We start from the raw sequence: 16,381 nt of genomic DNA, 5'->3' as shown, positions 1-16,381 counted from the left end.
CAATTTTTTTTTTCTTCTTCCATATCCTCTTAATATACGCTCAACAAAGACACTACCACTCTTTTCTTTACCTTTTTGCCAAAACAAATTTCATCACAATCTCATGGTTATGAAATTGAGGCCCTTTTCTTACCCTTTTTATCAGAACGACATTTTCAAAGGAATCACACACAAGCTGTCGTTAACTGTTTTATTACATTACTGTTTCAAAATAATCATATTTATTATGAAATAACTTTACTTGGATATCTTTACTTTCTTTTTTATTTTAATAAATATATTATTCAATATTTCAAGACAATGGTACTTATTAAATCATAAAATTGAAATACATCTGTCAATACTTTATTTTCTTCAAACAATCTTTCAATGTTTTATTGCAGAAATCAAAACATCAATCATTATGATCTTTTGAATCTAAAACATAAATTCACTTATATTGAAAGGGAATTTCATTAAACATTAAGCCAAACGTAAAAAAAAATATATACTTGTTATATAATATCTAACAAAACTTTATTTTCATATAACAACATTTTAAAAAGTCAATGGAAAAAACACTTTACATTTTCCATAAACATTATATACAGTTCCATTTTTTTATGTTAAATCAATCTAATGTCACTTGAAAGAATCTTAAATATATTTTCATTTTTTAAAATGGAGAAGTTTTATTCTTGTTTGTAAACCCGCCAAAAATCGAAAAATTCAATAAAAAATATATTCTTAGTGCGTCAACAGGAAAAAAAGAGAAAAAAAAATATATTTTGTTAATATAATGTTATCTTAATATTTTTTTTCCTTAAAATATAATAAATGTAAAGTGTTTTTATTTTTATTTCAGAAAAAGTTTTTATTTTTAAATAACATTATTATGTATTATTGAAACTTAAAATTAAATATTATTGTGTGCTTATGTTTATTTTGAATTATAAATTTATAATATATGCTATTTTTAATTTTCAGTATTATTAAGGTATGATGTTATATTTTTAACAGTATTTTATATATTATTTTATTAAGACAATTTTATCCAACCTTGAATTAATGTCTTAACTAATTTATGACCTGTCGGAATTTCAAAACAGGTTCTCAGTTCTAACTTTAATTTAGTTTTAGTTCTTATATAATATTCTTCTACTTTCTTTTCTCCGAATTTGAAATTCTTGTTTTAATATTTCATTTTAAAATACATAAATAATATTTATTTTAAATATTTAAATTTTAGAAATATACATTACTTCTTAACATTATATTGCAAATACTAAGAATGTGCTTCACAAAACAAGCATTAACCGATAATTGATAAACTAGGTTCTAGTTGATAAGTTAATTGGTTTGGTAAGTTATAAGTTTATTAGTTTTGAATTGATTAATTAGTTTCTTGTATCAAAAGTATTTTGCACTATGTCTTGTAAGGGTAACAAAATAATTACTAGTTTATTTGATTAATTTATGAAAAAGTTTGTTTTTTTGTAAGCACCTTATTAAAAAAAGTTATTTAATAATAAATTTTAGGAATGCAAATAAGTTTATTGCAAATTGGAAATGAAATAGTGATTAATTATATATGTCACAAATATATGATGAAAAAATAACTAAATAATTTGTTAACAATACTAATTTGTATAGTGCCTGAAATAATGATAGAAAACAATGGTAACGGTAAGAAACCGTAAATATAAAGACAGAAAAAAAAAGCCCCACTCCTTACCTATTTTCCAACTTTTTTTTTTTTCTCTTTTATACTTCATTTATTTCAAAATTTGATCACGTCACACTGTAGTTGAGGAGTCATTGTACATTTCTATCCGATCAAATTTTCAAATAAAATAAGTTCATTTTTACTTTTTTCATGTGATTTAGTCGTCGATTTAGTCATCAATATTAGTGGGGTCAGTTGAGAAAATTGTTTCTCTCAACTTGATTAAGCTCATACTAAAACTTAGTAATGTTTGGAAAACTTGCTCTATGTTCCTTTTTTGCAGTGGTTACCCTGTTTGAGGTAGAATTTCATCAAAATAAGGAATTATAGGTAATGGAAACTAACTTTAATTTTCAATAGTATTCTAAGCTAAAAGATCTGAATGTGGAGGGAACGTGGTTCCAAGTTTAAATTTCTCTTGCAGTGATATTATTTGATAAAATTGTTTGATTTTATGTTGTGTCAACAAGTATAACTATTAGATTTTGATAGTTTGGAAGTTAAATATTGTTTTTGACATTGTAAATGTTTTGAATGTTATGAATTTTAAAATATTATGTGATTGAATGATATGTATCATATATGAATGATGAAAATTATAACAAATTGATGTCATACATTTGGGATAATGTATGAATTGTTTGATGGTACATTAAGTATGAAAAACCTATATTTATCAGGATTCTCCAGATTCACCGATGATGTAAGTCATATAGACTAATATATCAAGTGGTGAGAAGCTATTGAGGGAGTTCATATACATCGGGTCTCGTTGTAGACACTCGGTATTGGATGTTTGAACTTATCTTAATCCTTTATGTACAGATTAGATGTTAGTATCTGTTAGGAGCATACTTAATGACTCTTCCGGAAGACGATGGATTCATGTGTAGTCAATGTGATTAAAATGAAATCTTGTTATGGATTGAAATGAAATCCAATGATTGTGATTGAAAATAGATCAATGTGTGGTTTATATGAATGAGGGAATTGATATTGAAATTTTATATGACAATATTTAAAGAAATATTTATAAATGATTTGTCTAATTGGTTCTTTTTGCATGGATTAAGTAGGCTGTGAAATTTATTTTCATTAGCTTACCCTTGTTTTTCTTGTTGTGTTGTGAACTACAATGACTGTATTACGTACACGAACAAATGATCATACAGATGTTGGGATTTGTAGGATTTTAGAATGTTATTTTGAACTTTATATTATAATAGTTAGATGCAATTTTTGGAATGTTACAGTAACTAAATTTTAATCACTAAATCTAGGATTCTATAAATGGAAAAAAAATGAGAAAACATAATCAAACTACTATACCAAATGCCTTATTCAATCATACCATGGTTAATATTCTTACTATTATTGTAATTTTAATTATATAATTTAATTATATAATAATAATAATTAATATTTTATAACTATAATAATTATTATTATAATATGATCTCAAATATTTTATGATATTATAACTATATATCTATATTTACTAAATTGGATTTGATTTAGGAGTCTAACCAATATTGATTTACAATTAGAATTTTTGCTTTCACTAATACTTGATCGCAAATAAATTTAACAATAAATATTTTAATTTTAGTGTTCTCGCCGGTTGACTCAGCCGTCTTTGACTTCAAAAGCAGATGGTGGCTCCTCCTATTTCGTGGTGGTTTTTGCTCTCTCCTGGGGTGGTCGAGAGTGGCTCCGTTGAAACAGAGGGAGTCTTACCTATTGATTGCACTTCGACGATCAAGTCATTACTGGGCTAAGAAATAGTAAGTATGTAAAGCAGTTTTAGTCTTAGAATTGGCGTACTTGTCTAGGGTTCTTACCACCCTTTATATAGGTTGTATCTAGGTCAACTCCTCATCCTACGAGGATCTTTCCTTAAGTGGAATTAGGGTTATTGGGGAGGCATCCTGTGACGTGTCGCACAAGCTTAGCGCAACCGCGACACAGGACTTTCCTCTTCTGGAGTGCAAAATCTTAACAGTATAGCCGCCAGGGTACCAACTCATGTACCAGCGCTGCGGGGCTATCTGTTCTATGGGGGCCCTAAGTATTCACGTGCCATGCATGTAGTCTATCCTTGGAAACCCTAATCCTCATGGGCCTTAGCGCTTCCAAGGGATACTTACTTGTGCTAGACCTAAACGTGTTATACACACCACATGGATGAACCCTCTCGTGACTTGGGTCCTTCTTTCTTCTAGATAGTAACTCATTATTATGTCTAGGGTCCACCTATGTGACCCATTAATGCCATCGGACCACCGAGGTCCGACGTCCAGGTCTGACGCCGATGTCTGGCACCGATGTCCGAGGTCTGGCCAGTACACAAGCCCCCAGGCTCGAGTTGTAACTTGTTTCAACGAAGAGGCTAAGTGATCGCCCACGACGACCTACGTGGCGAACGGGTGATAGGTCGTGCATAGTGCACTGAGGTGACGTCTCACCATACTTTCTTCACCAACGTACACATGGCAAGATCAACGGTAAAGGCCCACTGCCGCTTATGCTTCCTGGTACCTTAAACCCCTCAAACCCTATGCTCCTTTCACTGTTCCATTACTTCTCTTAGACTTCTCATTTCTTTGAACGCTCATTTCTCATAACACTCTGCCTTCTCTCCTTTCTTACTCAACTCATCGCATCGCGATTACTTCAAGGTATGCCCTTTACTTCATTATCGCCCTCGTCTTACTATTTCGATGCTCATAATATGCTTTAACTGTTCTATGACTATTTATGTTTTCTGCATTTTATGATTTATGTTCTTCGCTTTCGCGTTTCCTTGTTTTTCTGGGGTACGCACATTTCCCTCTCTTTTTCTTCTTTTTCCCTTCTTTTTTAGGTTTTCTTCTTGATATGGCTCGACCGAACCCTACTCCAACCTTAACTCCCAACTCAACTCCAAACCCAACTCCTTCTGCCTCTAACTATAAATCCTTGTACCGCTGGGCACCTAACAACCTTTTAGAGGAAACTTCCAGCTTTACTACCCCTGCGAGCATAGTGACCTATAGGAAAAGCGAAACTTGCCATAAGTCTCGCATCTTTGGGAAGGAGCACGACAAATCTGTGAGGATCATGCCTTGCAGGGTAGGTGAACCCGTTTGTTGCGATGAGTCTTCAGACCCAGAGGGACCATTTTGTTTTATCTACCCACCGTGTTCAAAAAACTCTCCCTCCGCTTACCCTTCATTGGCTTCGAGCGAGCCCTCCTCACCGAAGTCAATGTCACCCTCGCCCAGCTACACCCAAACAGCTACACCGAAGTCAATGTCGATCCTGTGTCACTGCCTCGATCATACGCCGTTAGTGGACGTGTTTCTATACTTCTTCGAAGCTAAGAGCCCAGGCAAGAAGTTGTGGGTGAGCTTCATCGGAGTCGCTGTGAGGGTTCTATTGACACTCTTCAGTAATCATACAAAGGCTTCGAGGGGAAGTTCTTCAAGGTTCGGTGCAACAAGAGGGACCCACCCTCTTGGACGGGTTTCCCCTCTACTGGGCAGAGAAACCTAAGCTCAAAAAGTCCAGATGCCTCGAGGACTTACCCCCACGGGAACGAGAGGTGTGCGACCTCCTCTCCGGTCTCCAAGCACCGTTTAACACGGTTAAGTTGCTCAAACTCGAGTTCAGCCCTAAAGCCCTTAAGGGCTATATTGGTAGTTGTTTGTCTCTAGTTCTGCTCATGTTTCTTTTGCTTGTGCACTTTACTTGGTTTAAACTCTTATGTGTTTCATCTTCTTGTGCAGGTATGGTACTTAACGCTGAGAAGAGGAGGTAGCTAGCTGTTGTGGCTCTTCAACTCAAGGCTGCTATACCACTGATGCCTCTACCCCTGCCACCTCTGTTCCAGACCCTTCTGCCCCAGCCCCCGTAGACCAAAGGCAGAACGGGGTAGCTAAGGTCGTTGCTTCTGAAGACGAGGGCACTTGGTCAGGCCTCGTCTTCAAGAGGAAGCATAAAGTTGATGCTGCAGTTCCTGCGACTTCAGGTTCGGATGATCGTGCCCCATTCTACAAGGAGCACCCTCCCAATGCCTCTTCCCTTTGTGACCTTGTGGTGCAAGAGGGTAGGGGGAGAGTGCCTCAGGGGGCGATCACGGGTGCGCCTCCTGCTGACCTGTCTGCCTTCCAGGACCAAGAGAGACTAGAGAACATGGAGGAGGATCCTCTACTGGAGCACGCGTCAAAGTGCCTTGGGGACATTCTCATCGCATCTAACGTTACTTTGTCTAGGATGCAGAAGCTAAGGGGGGCAGTTAGCCAGGACACCCTTCAAGTCAAAGAGCTCAAACGTCGTGAGACCGCCCTGTACTTGTACGCGGCGGATCTTCACAAATTTGACCTGGCAACTAAGAAGATCCTGTTCGAAAAGTCCGAGGAAGCTCTGGGGGGATCATGCCAAGGTCTTGGATCTCCAGACTGAAGTGGTTGGCTTGAAGGAAGAGGTAGCCCAGTTGCAGGAGAAATTAGCCAAGCTTGAGGAGGAGTCAGCTCAACTCAAGGAGAAATCATCCCAACTGGAGGAGCAGCTTGCCAAGCTGAAGGAAGAATTAACTCGTAAGGATGAGCTCTTCCAACAGACTAAGGAGGAGCTTACCAACGACGCCGCAGAATCTTACGCCGCAAGGTTTGAAGATGCCATAGCCCAGGTTGCTTGTGTGCATCCTAGGTGGATCTCTCCCAAACTGCGCTGGTGAAGAAGGTCGCGGATGGGCAGCTTGTGGATGATCTATGATGATTTCTCTTTGTAATTATTTGACAGCCTAATGAACAATTGATAACTCTGTACATATATTTCTATTTATAAAATTTGTTTTCCTCCTTATTTGCTCATTTGCGTTTGTTGTTAGCTGCTTTGCTTGTGTCGAATTAGTTTAACAATGCTTTAGGGCCTTTCTAACTTAAGTAGCACGCTTCTTTACCTACCTGTTTGACCTTAACCTTCTTCACAACGTTAAGGTAGAGGCGATGTTTGCTTGAGCTCCTACTTAGCCCTACCCTTTGTCAAACAAAGACATGGAAGATGTTGTTCTCGACCTTGGCGTATAAGGATAAGGGAGACATCTCGTTTTGAGCCATGCCGTTCTCAGCCTTGTCTTATAAGACAAGGGATAGGTTCTCTTCACTGGTCTCGACCTTTGTCGTATAGAGGCAAGGGAGATTTATTAACTGGGAACCACATTGTTCTCGACCTTGCCTTATGAGACAAGGGAGAGGTTCATTTTACTTACCTCGTCCTTGCCGTATAAAGGCAAGGGAGGGTTTTAACTGGGAACCATATTATTCTTGACCTTGTCTTATGAGACAATGGAGAGGTTCATTTTACTGACCTCGTCCTTGCCGCATAGAGGCAAAGGAGGATTTTAACTTGAAACTATATTGTTCTCGACCTTAACGTTCTCACACAAGAGGGAGGCTCACTAAGAACCATACTATTCCCAATCTTGGCGTTTCTACCCAAGGAAGAGATTCACTTTTACTGACCTCGTCCTTGCCGTATAGAGGCAAGGGAGGATTTAACTGAGAACCATACTGTTCTCGACCTTGGCGTTCTCGCACAAGAGGGAAGCTCACTAAGAACCATACTATTCCCAATCTTGGCATTTTTATCCAAGGGAGAGGTTCACTTTATTGACCTCGTCCTTGCCTATGCGGCAAGGGAGGATTTTAACTGGAAACCACATTGTTCTCGACCTTGGCGTTCTCACCCAAGAGGGAGGCTCACTAAGAACCATACTATTTCCAATCTTGGCGTTTTTACGCAATGGAGAGGTTCACTTTACTTCACTATACAATACATTTTAAGAATATATCTTTAACTAAAATTTTATTGGGTGACCTCATTAAAAAACTCTGATGAGGGAAAAAGAGTGTCCCTAAAACTGTGTACAATGAAATAATCAACTGAAATAAAACTTTAAATTTGCTATGTTCCAAGTTCGAGGAATCGTCCCACCTTCTAGGGTCTCGAGCTTGTACGCTCCGTTCCCAAGTGCCTCTGTTATATGGAATAGACCAGTCCACTTGGGAGATAACTTGTTCTCTAGCTGGTAGGGATGGGACTTTCGCATTACCAAGTCGGCAACCTGGAATTGTCGAGGTTTCAACTTGGAGTTGTACTTGTACTCCACCTTTCTCTTCAAGGCTTTAGCCTTGATGTGAGCCTCCTCCCTGACTTCATCCAGTAGGTCCAGGCTCACCTTTCTTTCTTCGTTGGATTCTTCAGCCACGAAGTTTTGGAAACGTGGTGAGCTCTCCTGGATTTCTACAAGGATCACCGCGTTCGAACCATACATCAAGCTAAAGGGTGTTTCCTTGGTAGTGGATTGGGGAGTGGTGTGGTAAGCCCACACAATTCTAGGAACCTCTTCTGCCCAAGTCCATTGGCTTTTTTCAACCTTCTTTTTAGACCTCTGAGCAGAACTCGGTTGGCAGACTCGACCTGCCCGTTTGTCTGGAGGTGTTCGATTGATGCAAACACCTGCTTTATTCCAAGCTTTGTGCACAGCTTGCCCAACTGTTGGCTTGCAAAATGGGTGCCATTAGCGGACACCAAACGTTTCCGGACTCCAAAACGACATACTATGTTTTTCCACACAAAGTGTTGGACCTTGTGGACTGTGATTTGCGCCACTGGCTCGGCCTCTATCCACTTTGTAAAGTACTCAATGGCAACTACAAGGTATTTCATATGTCGCATCGTTAAAGGGAATGGTCCCAGAATGTCGATCCCCCAGGTATGAAACAGCCATGGGTTGTGGATCGATTGCAACTCCTCTGGGAGCGCCTTGTGTCAGTCAGCATGTTGTTGGCATTGCTTGCACCGCTGTGCATACCTCGTGTAATCTCCCTTCGTGCAACGAATCTTCCCTAGGGTGTCATCCAAATTTCGCCTCCTTCAACTAGGAAAACGTGCAATGAATCTTCCCTTGATAATTTGTACGCGCCTATTCTGGGCGTTTTCAGCGTTTCTGAGTCAACGACCGGTGACTCTTCTTAACGCCTTCAGAGGTACTTATTTGTTGGACTTCTGTTGCGCTACCTGTGGTGGTTTGAGGTGTCCTCAAGGTCTCCTATATGACTGTCCTCTGTCTGGCCCCCTTGCCTGAACTAGCGAGCTTTGCTAACAAGTCAGCTCGGTCATTCTGTTTCTTAGGGACATGTACTAACTTGAACACCGCAAAAGTCTCCTTTAGAATCTGAACATATTCTAGGTATGCGACCATCTGAAGGTCCTTGGCCTGGTATTCTCCCGTAACTTGTCCTGTGACAAACAGGGAGTCACTCTTTGCCAGCAAACTCTTTGCACCCATCTCTTTGGCTAGCAACATTCCAGCAATCAAGGCCTTATACTCCGCTTGGTTGTTACTGGCATTGAAGGCAAACCGTAGGGCCTGCTCGATTAACAACCCATTTGGCCCTTCCAGGATGACGCCAGCCCCATTACCCTGTTGGTTGGAGGACCCGTCTAGGGAGAGGACCCATCTGAAATATGCTTCCTCTTGGTGTGTGGCTACCGAGGAGAGCTCTACAACGAAGTTAGCATAAACATAGCTTTTGATAGGTCCTCTTGGTTTGTACTGCACGTCAAACTCGTATAGCTCAACCGCCAACGCACCATTCTTCCTGCCACATCGAGTTTCTGCAAGACCTTTGCGAATGGGAAGGTTTGTCATTACGATTACGGTGAAGCTCTGGAAGTAGTGGCGAAGTCTTCGGGCTGAAAACACCACTACTAGAGCTGTCTTTTCTATGGCCTAGTATCTCACCTTAAGCCCTTGCAAGACTTTGCTGACAAAATATATCGGCTTTTGCGCCTGATCCTACTCCTGAACAAGGACCAAACAGATCGCCCAATTTGTGACTATGAAGTACAAGCGCGGGGTACCTAGCTATGGCTTGCACAGTACTGGTGGGCTGGCTAAGTATTCCTTCAACTTGAGGAATCGCACTCCTTGGTCCATACGAACCTGTTGTTTCTCTTAAACACTGGAAATATGGATGCCCCTATCCCCTTCTGCTGACACGAATCGGGACAAAGCGGTCATCCGCCCTATCAACTGTTGCACTTCCTTCACCGAGATCGGACTCCTCATGGCTATAATTCCAGCGCACTTCTCAGGGTTTGCCTCTATCCCACGCTCAGTGAGTAGGAACCCTAAGAACTCTCCTGCCTCTACCCCAAACACACACTTTTTGGGGTTCAACTTCAATTTGTACTTGGCTATCGTGGTGAATAGCTCTTCCAAGTTACCAACGTGTTGGTCCCTCACCTAGAAGGTGACCACCATGTCGTCCACATATGCCTGGAACATTTCGCCCTATCATGTCTGTCCATCAACCTCTAATAGGTTGCCCCTGCATTCTTGAGTCTGAAAGGCATCACCTTGTAGCAGTATCAGGAGAGCTTTGTCATAAACGCTGTCTTGCATTCATCCCTGAGATGCATCCCAGATCTAGTTGTATCCAGAGAAAGCGTCTAAGAAACTGAAAAGTCTGCAACTTGATGCGTTGTCTACTAAGGTGTCATGTTGCGCAACGGGTCGGAGTCCTTGGGCAGGATTTGTTAAGATTTTTTGAAATCAACACACATCCTCCACTTCCCGCTAGCCTTCTTTACTAACACCATGTTTGCTAGCCACTCTGGATATTGGATCTTCCTGATGTGACCAATGCTCAGCAGTTTTTGGGTCTCCTCCCTGATGACCTGACCCCTCTCATCATTGAACTTTCTCCTTCTCTGGCGGACAGTTTGGACCTGTGGGTCCATGGTGAGATGATGACACAAAAATCGGGGTCAATGTCAGGCATGTCTGAGGTAGACCATGCAAAGGCATCTAGGTGTCGTGTTATGACCTCGACAATCTGGTCATGTGCTCTTGGCCTAAGGATTTGCCAAGCTTGAACTTCTTACCCTCAATCTCTCTCTCTCTAGCACCTCTTCTGCGGGCTCGGGTCGTTTCTCCCGAGTGACCCCTTCATCCCTTGGAGGTTGGGTGGTGACGGCGTACACTTCTCTCTTTGTTTGAGGCTGTTCTCGTAGCACTTCTTGGCCTCTTTTTGATCAAACTTGATGGTGATCACCGCCCCTTCAACTGTATCTTATTTTATCACTGCTCCATCTTGTTCTTAGCAGGTATGCTCAAAAGTATGTTATAAGATGACGGAGCATTAACAATAAGATACCTTATGTTAGCAGTGTGGGAGTTGTGTCGTCACTGAAGGTTGTCCTCAACTCTACGTGTCCACGCACTTCTACCTGGTCTCCCGCGAACCTATACAGACAACCATTGTAGACCTTAACTGGTCAGGAGACAGTTGTAGTTTGTTAAAGGTCGACCAGAACATCACGTCGACCAAGCTTCCCTAGTCGATGAGGACGCGGTGTACCTTTCTTCCCATTGTCACTACCGAGATCACCACTGGGTCATTATCATGTGGGACCGCATCCCGCAAGTCGGCCTTGGTGAAGACAAGGTCGGGCTCGGGGTCTGGTCTGACTCCTGGGCTTCTACTGCCATCACTTATCTGGCATATTTCTTGCGCTAGGAGGTTGTACATCCTCCTCCTGAGAATCCTCCAGAGATTGGGTTGATCTCTCTATGGATGGGCACCTCATGCCCCTGAACTCCTGCTGGGGCTACTGACGTCGGAGCCCCCTGCAGTTCTTGCAGGTATTCTTTCAAGCAACCATTCCTAACCAGTTCATCTAACTGGAATCCCAACACAAACGTTGCGTAGGTTGTGACCAAAGGCTTGGTGGAACTCGCACCAAGTGTCTTTGTTGTGCCCTAGGCTCTTGTCGGTCTTTGGAGGAGACTTAGTCTATCTGCCACGTTAGGGATGACAATCAGCTCTTTGAGGTCCATTCAAAAATTGTGTTTGGTGGGGGTATTTTCCTTCACACGTGCCCTGATTTGAGGCTATCTTGCTTCATATGGCGGATATTTCCCCGAGGCTTTCTTCTCTGTCATGGCCTCATGTCCCTCATAGGCCGAGGATGACCAGTTCCCCGAGGTCGAATTGGGTCGATACTTCATGTTCTCTATGACCTCTTCCTCTGCACGATGTGGGTTACGGCTCTGTGGCGAATCTCGTTGAACGTCTTTGGGTGGCACCTTATCAGATAATCGCTGAAAGGTGGCAGCACCCCTCCTCTGAAGGCGTGTACCGTCATATTTTCATCTTTGGTGTGAAGCTTCACCACTATGCCCCGAACCTAGAAGTCCTTCAAAGGCTCTCCCTAATACTGCTTTACATCAAAAAGATCGTAAGAGACAGGAGGGGGAGCCTGGTTGACGATGTATTGCTTTCTGAATAATGTTGAGAACTGGTTGAAGGAGGTAATATGTCCATCAGGGAGACTGATGAACCAGTCCAATGTCGTGCCTGAGAACGTACTCATAAACAGCTTACAGTGCATAGCGTGTGTGCCTCCTGAAATCATCATCTGGGTGTGGAAAGCCGTGATATGGGCTTCTGGGTGTGAAGTTGCCAAGTTGTTCCTCATTGTTTGCGTGTGAAGCTGCCAAGTCGTTCTGGTAATGGTTCTGGCTAGTTGCCTGCTTGGCTTGAACTTCAGCCAGAATCTTGTCTAGTCAGCCTTGGACGTCGCTACAGCCTGCTGGAGAGTGTGGAATGGTCTCCATGAGTTGCTTCATGGAGACACTACTCCTCCTTATAGTGCAGATGCACCTTGTCTCGTATTCCTCGTGTCGCTAATACGATTGTGAATGAGACCTAGTTTTATCGACCCCACGGTGGGCGCCAAATGTTCTCGCCGGTTGACTCAGTCGTCGTTAACTTCAAAGGCAAATGGTGGCTCCTTCTATTTTCTGGTGGTTTCTGCTCTCTTTGGGGTGGTTGAGAGTGGCTCCGTTGAAACAGGGGGGTCCTACCTGTTGATTGTACTTCGACGATCAAGTCATTACTGAGCTAAGAAACAGTAAGTATGTAAAGCAGTTTCAGTCTTAGAAATGACGTACTTGTTTAGGGTTCTTACCTCTTTATATAGGATGTATTTAGGTCAACTCCTGTCCACGGGGATCTTTCCTTAAGTGGAATTAGGGTTACTGGGGAGGCATCATGTGACGCGTCGACAAGCTTAGTGCGGCCCGCGACACAAGACTTGCCCCTGTTCTGGAGTGCAAAATCTTTAACAGTATGGCCTCCAAGGTACCAACTCATGTACCAACATTGCGGAGCCACTGTTCTATGGGTGCCCTAAGTATTCACATGTCATGCATGCAGTCTATCCTTGGAAACCTTAACCCTCATGGTTTTAGTGCCTTCAAGGAATACTTACTTGAGTTAGAACCTGAACGTGTTATAACACCACATGCATGAACCCTCTCGTGACTTAGGTCCTTCTTTCGTCAGGATAGTAACTTATTATTATGTCTGAGGCTCACCTACGTGGCCCATTAATATCACTGCACCACCGAAGTTCGATGTCTAGGTTAACGTTGATGTCTGACACCGATGTTCGAGGTCTGTCCAGTACATTTAACAATAATTTTTTAGTCATAAAAGTCGTTTTTTATTATTCCTCTTAAGAAAATAATTGATTATTAAACTCTTACCTTGTAAAGATTTAATAACCAGATTATGATACTATGAGTATGTGTGATAAAACTAGCTGATAAGCTAACTAGTAGTCCTTAACTATAGATTTGAAGTGATATGTTTAGTAATTGATTTAGAAGTGTTTGATAAAATGGCAGATAATCTAGTTAATATATGTAAACTAATCTAAAAAGGGTGTAATTACATTAGTTTATTATCTAAATGAAATATGTATTTTTTAAATATATTATTGATCATTATAATATAATTATTTTAATAATACATTTTATTGAACTTCTTAGCAGTTATATTTATTTATAAAAGTGTATCTGTTACTTTGTTGTACAAGTCTTCTTATTTAAATGGTTGATCTTATAAGTATTAATTAAATTTATTATTTTTAATTTTTAATTTAACACTGTTACATTAATTTATTTTTTATAACTTTATTGTGTGTAATTTTCAATAATATTATTTAATAAAATATTAATTATTTCAATCTATAAAATTTATATTTTTTTAATTTGAAGTACATAAAACTTAAGAAGTACACGAACATGTATTAAAATAATGTAATTATCTATATAAGATTAAAATAAGTAATAATAACGTAATACTGGAACTAAGTATTTATATTTAATGAAAAATAAAGTTATCTGGTAACATTTCCAAGTGTATGTGATACAGTGCTAATATTTAAGATCTCCAAAAAAATTATAATTCTAAAAGAAGTTTTATTTATCTATCTTAAATAAACTTTTGGAACCAAAAATAATGATTTTAAGTTTGAACAGACTACAACCAAAATCAAAGTACACTTATATTTAATAGGGGACTAAAAAATATACTTAAATCAAAATATTAGTTATTTTAAATTGTTAGTATTATTTTATAGACTTTAGTGAAATAATTAAATAATACAAATGAATAAAATTTTGATGTTGAAAATATAAATGTAATCTCTTTCTAAATAATACTCATTTAATTCATATACGATAAATTAATTGCAAACATGTTTAATTTATAACTATTAAAATAATTAATGACATTTATAGAGATGTTTTAATGTATTTTTCATTGCTAGAATAAATTGATGTTAATTAAAATATTTTTACATAATAATTTTATTCTATTAATATATTTGATCCGGTCGGTCATCAGTAGTCGATGACGTCAGCAGAAGATAACCACGTGGACCACTCGCAGGGTGACACGTGGACCAGGTGACAGATAGATCAGGGTGAACGTGATCGGTTGTCAATAACCAAGTGACCACCGACAGATCAGGCGGCAGAGAAGTCAGGGACAGATCACCCAGAACGGTGATCGGTGGTCAGTAACCAAGTGGCCACCAACAGACCAGTTCCCGGATGAACGCCTAGGGGCAGAACACGAGAAGCAATAGAGCACTGATCAGTCATCGGGTGCATGGTCATCGGGGTCTCGTGTTACACGCAGTTAAACTGGGACTGAGGTTTTAGCGAGAGCGTTACGCATGGACCTCGCATGAGCACATCTCAGGGAATCGTGCACGAGAGTGGCCTGAGGGAGCTAGTAAACCAGTCAGTGATTGGTTATTCCCTCAACCCATTACGTGCGTGATACCGTGAAGTGTAAGCCGTTTACGCAGAGAGCAACGCTTGGTGAGTGTGCCTAGACCAGCCACACTTGGCGTTCTCTTGAGAGTATGCGATTTACCCAGATGGAAGAATATGCTAAGTTACTCCGCAAGGGAATAACTTAGGCGCACAAAGAGAAGCGCTAGAGCCCTTCAAGTAGTGACACGTGTATGGTTAGATGTGAGTTGCATGCCTCCACGTGTCATCATCTGAGAAGGGCGTGGTCCAGATAAAGGTGCACTCCGTACCGCTAAGGGTACAGACAAGCGCAGCCAAGCGCAGAGACGCGCAGACACGCACAGACACTCACACTCTACTGATTCTGGAGGTACGTTGTCGCAGAAAGGCATAACAGGGTTCTGGCACATGCCAGAGAGGCATAAACAGAATTCTGTTAGGCCCAGATACAGAGAGAGGCATAAAAGAGAATCAGGGTGAAATTCAGGGGAGATAGAAAAAAAAGAGAGCAAGAGTTTTCACACACACTACTAGTTTTTCTCATTGGTGGTTATGTGATCTAACTTGATCGTCGGAGTGCAAACGGCCGCTAGAGGCGTCGTCTGTGTGTTTTGCAGGTCGCGTTTGGAGATCCTAGAGAAGGTTTGAGGGTGATTTTGCAGATAGCACAGTCGCGTAGACGGGGCAGAGAGAGCTACGAAACGATTCCTCCACGCTCGAGTTGTCGGCAGGATCATTTGCGCCACCGTGGGGCACGAGTGAATCGTGGTCCCATAACACCACGTTTTTGAAGCTTACCAAAGTTTTGCCAATCTTTGCTGGGAAAGATGCCAAGAAACAGACAACCATCACCTGCGCCATCTGTGACGAAGGAGCGTGACAATGGCGCAGGTCCTGGAGTGGTGCGCACGCTGCAGGACAACGCCGCAGCGTCGAGAGTGGAACAAGAGAGGATGCAGACGGAGTTGGCTGCGTCGCAGAGTAGGAACGACGAGCTGAATCGCGTCAATGAAGAGCTAAGGAGGACGTTGCAGGCATAGAAGGAACGCGCGGTTGAAGAAAGGTGTCGAGGCCGCCGTCGCCTTCAAGAGCGTTCCCCATGCATTTCCCTGAAGTCATGGGAACCATGGTGCCTCCCAACCTGGTGGGAGTGAAGGCGTCGTTCACAGGGTAGAAGATCCGCAGGCGCATCTGACGGCGTTCCACACCTAGATGATGTTGTCTGGGGGCTCAGATGCTGTGTACTGTAAAATGTTCATGAGCACACTAAGTGGAATCGCCATGGAATGGTTCGTGAGCCTACCAGAAGGACATATCACTTCCTTCCCTCAGTTTTCAAAGCTTTTCACTGAGCAGTACATCGTTAACAAAGCACCTGCAGTGGTGTCATACGATTTGTTCGATGTACGACAGTACCAAGGCGAGTCGCTGAAGGACTACCTCAACCGCTTTGGAGCACAAGTGGTTAGACTGCCCAGCAAGGATGAGGATATGCTGGTGCACGCGTTTAAGAA

The 16,381-nt window shown here is 41.2% G+C and overlaps 1 protein-coding gene and 1 pseudogene across 1 annotated transcript; one reads left to right on the top strand and one right to left on the bottom strand.

The window, feature by feature from the left end:
- Nucleotides 1–7,625: 7,625 nt before the first annotated feature.
- On the bottom strand, nt 7,626–8,425 carry LOC137839242 (uncharacterized). The gene is made up of 2 exons (XM_068648365.1): nt 8,336–8,425; nt 7,626–8,249 (listed from the first exon to the last, which is right to left on the bottom strand). Exons 1-2 carry the CDS (start codon nt 8,423–8,425, stop codon nt 7,626–7,628), a joined length of 714 nt encoding a protein of 237 aa, XP_068504466.1.
- Nucleotides 8,426–15,694: 7,269 nt separating this feature from the next.
- The window catches only part of LOC137839241 (uncharacterized), a 19,528-nt pseudogene continuing 18,841 nt past the window's right edge, over nt 15,695–16,381 (top strand).

The sequence above is a fragment of the Phaseolus vulgaris genome, chromosome 3 (genome assembly GCF_000499845.2).
Source record: "Phaseolus vulgaris cultivar G19833 chromosome 3, P. vulgaris v2.0, whole genome shotgun sequence".
Taxonomy (NCBI): Eukaryota; Viridiplantae; Streptophyta; class Magnoliopsida; order Fabales; family Fabaceae; genus Phaseolus; species Phaseolus vulgaris.
This window is presented reverse-complemented; position numbering and strand designations above follow the sequence as displayed.

What these genes read in the sequence shown, in the direction of transcription:
- LOC137839242 (XM_068648365.1), bottom strand. Translation starts at nt 8,425, where the DNA reads ATGCGACATATGAAATACCTTGTAGTTGCCATTGAGTACTTTACAAAG. An exon ending in CGCAAATCACAGTCCACAAG is followed by an intron (nt 8,250 to 8,335) that starts GTCCAACACTTT and finishes CCATTTTGCAAG; the next exon opens with CCAACAGTTGGGCAAGCTGT.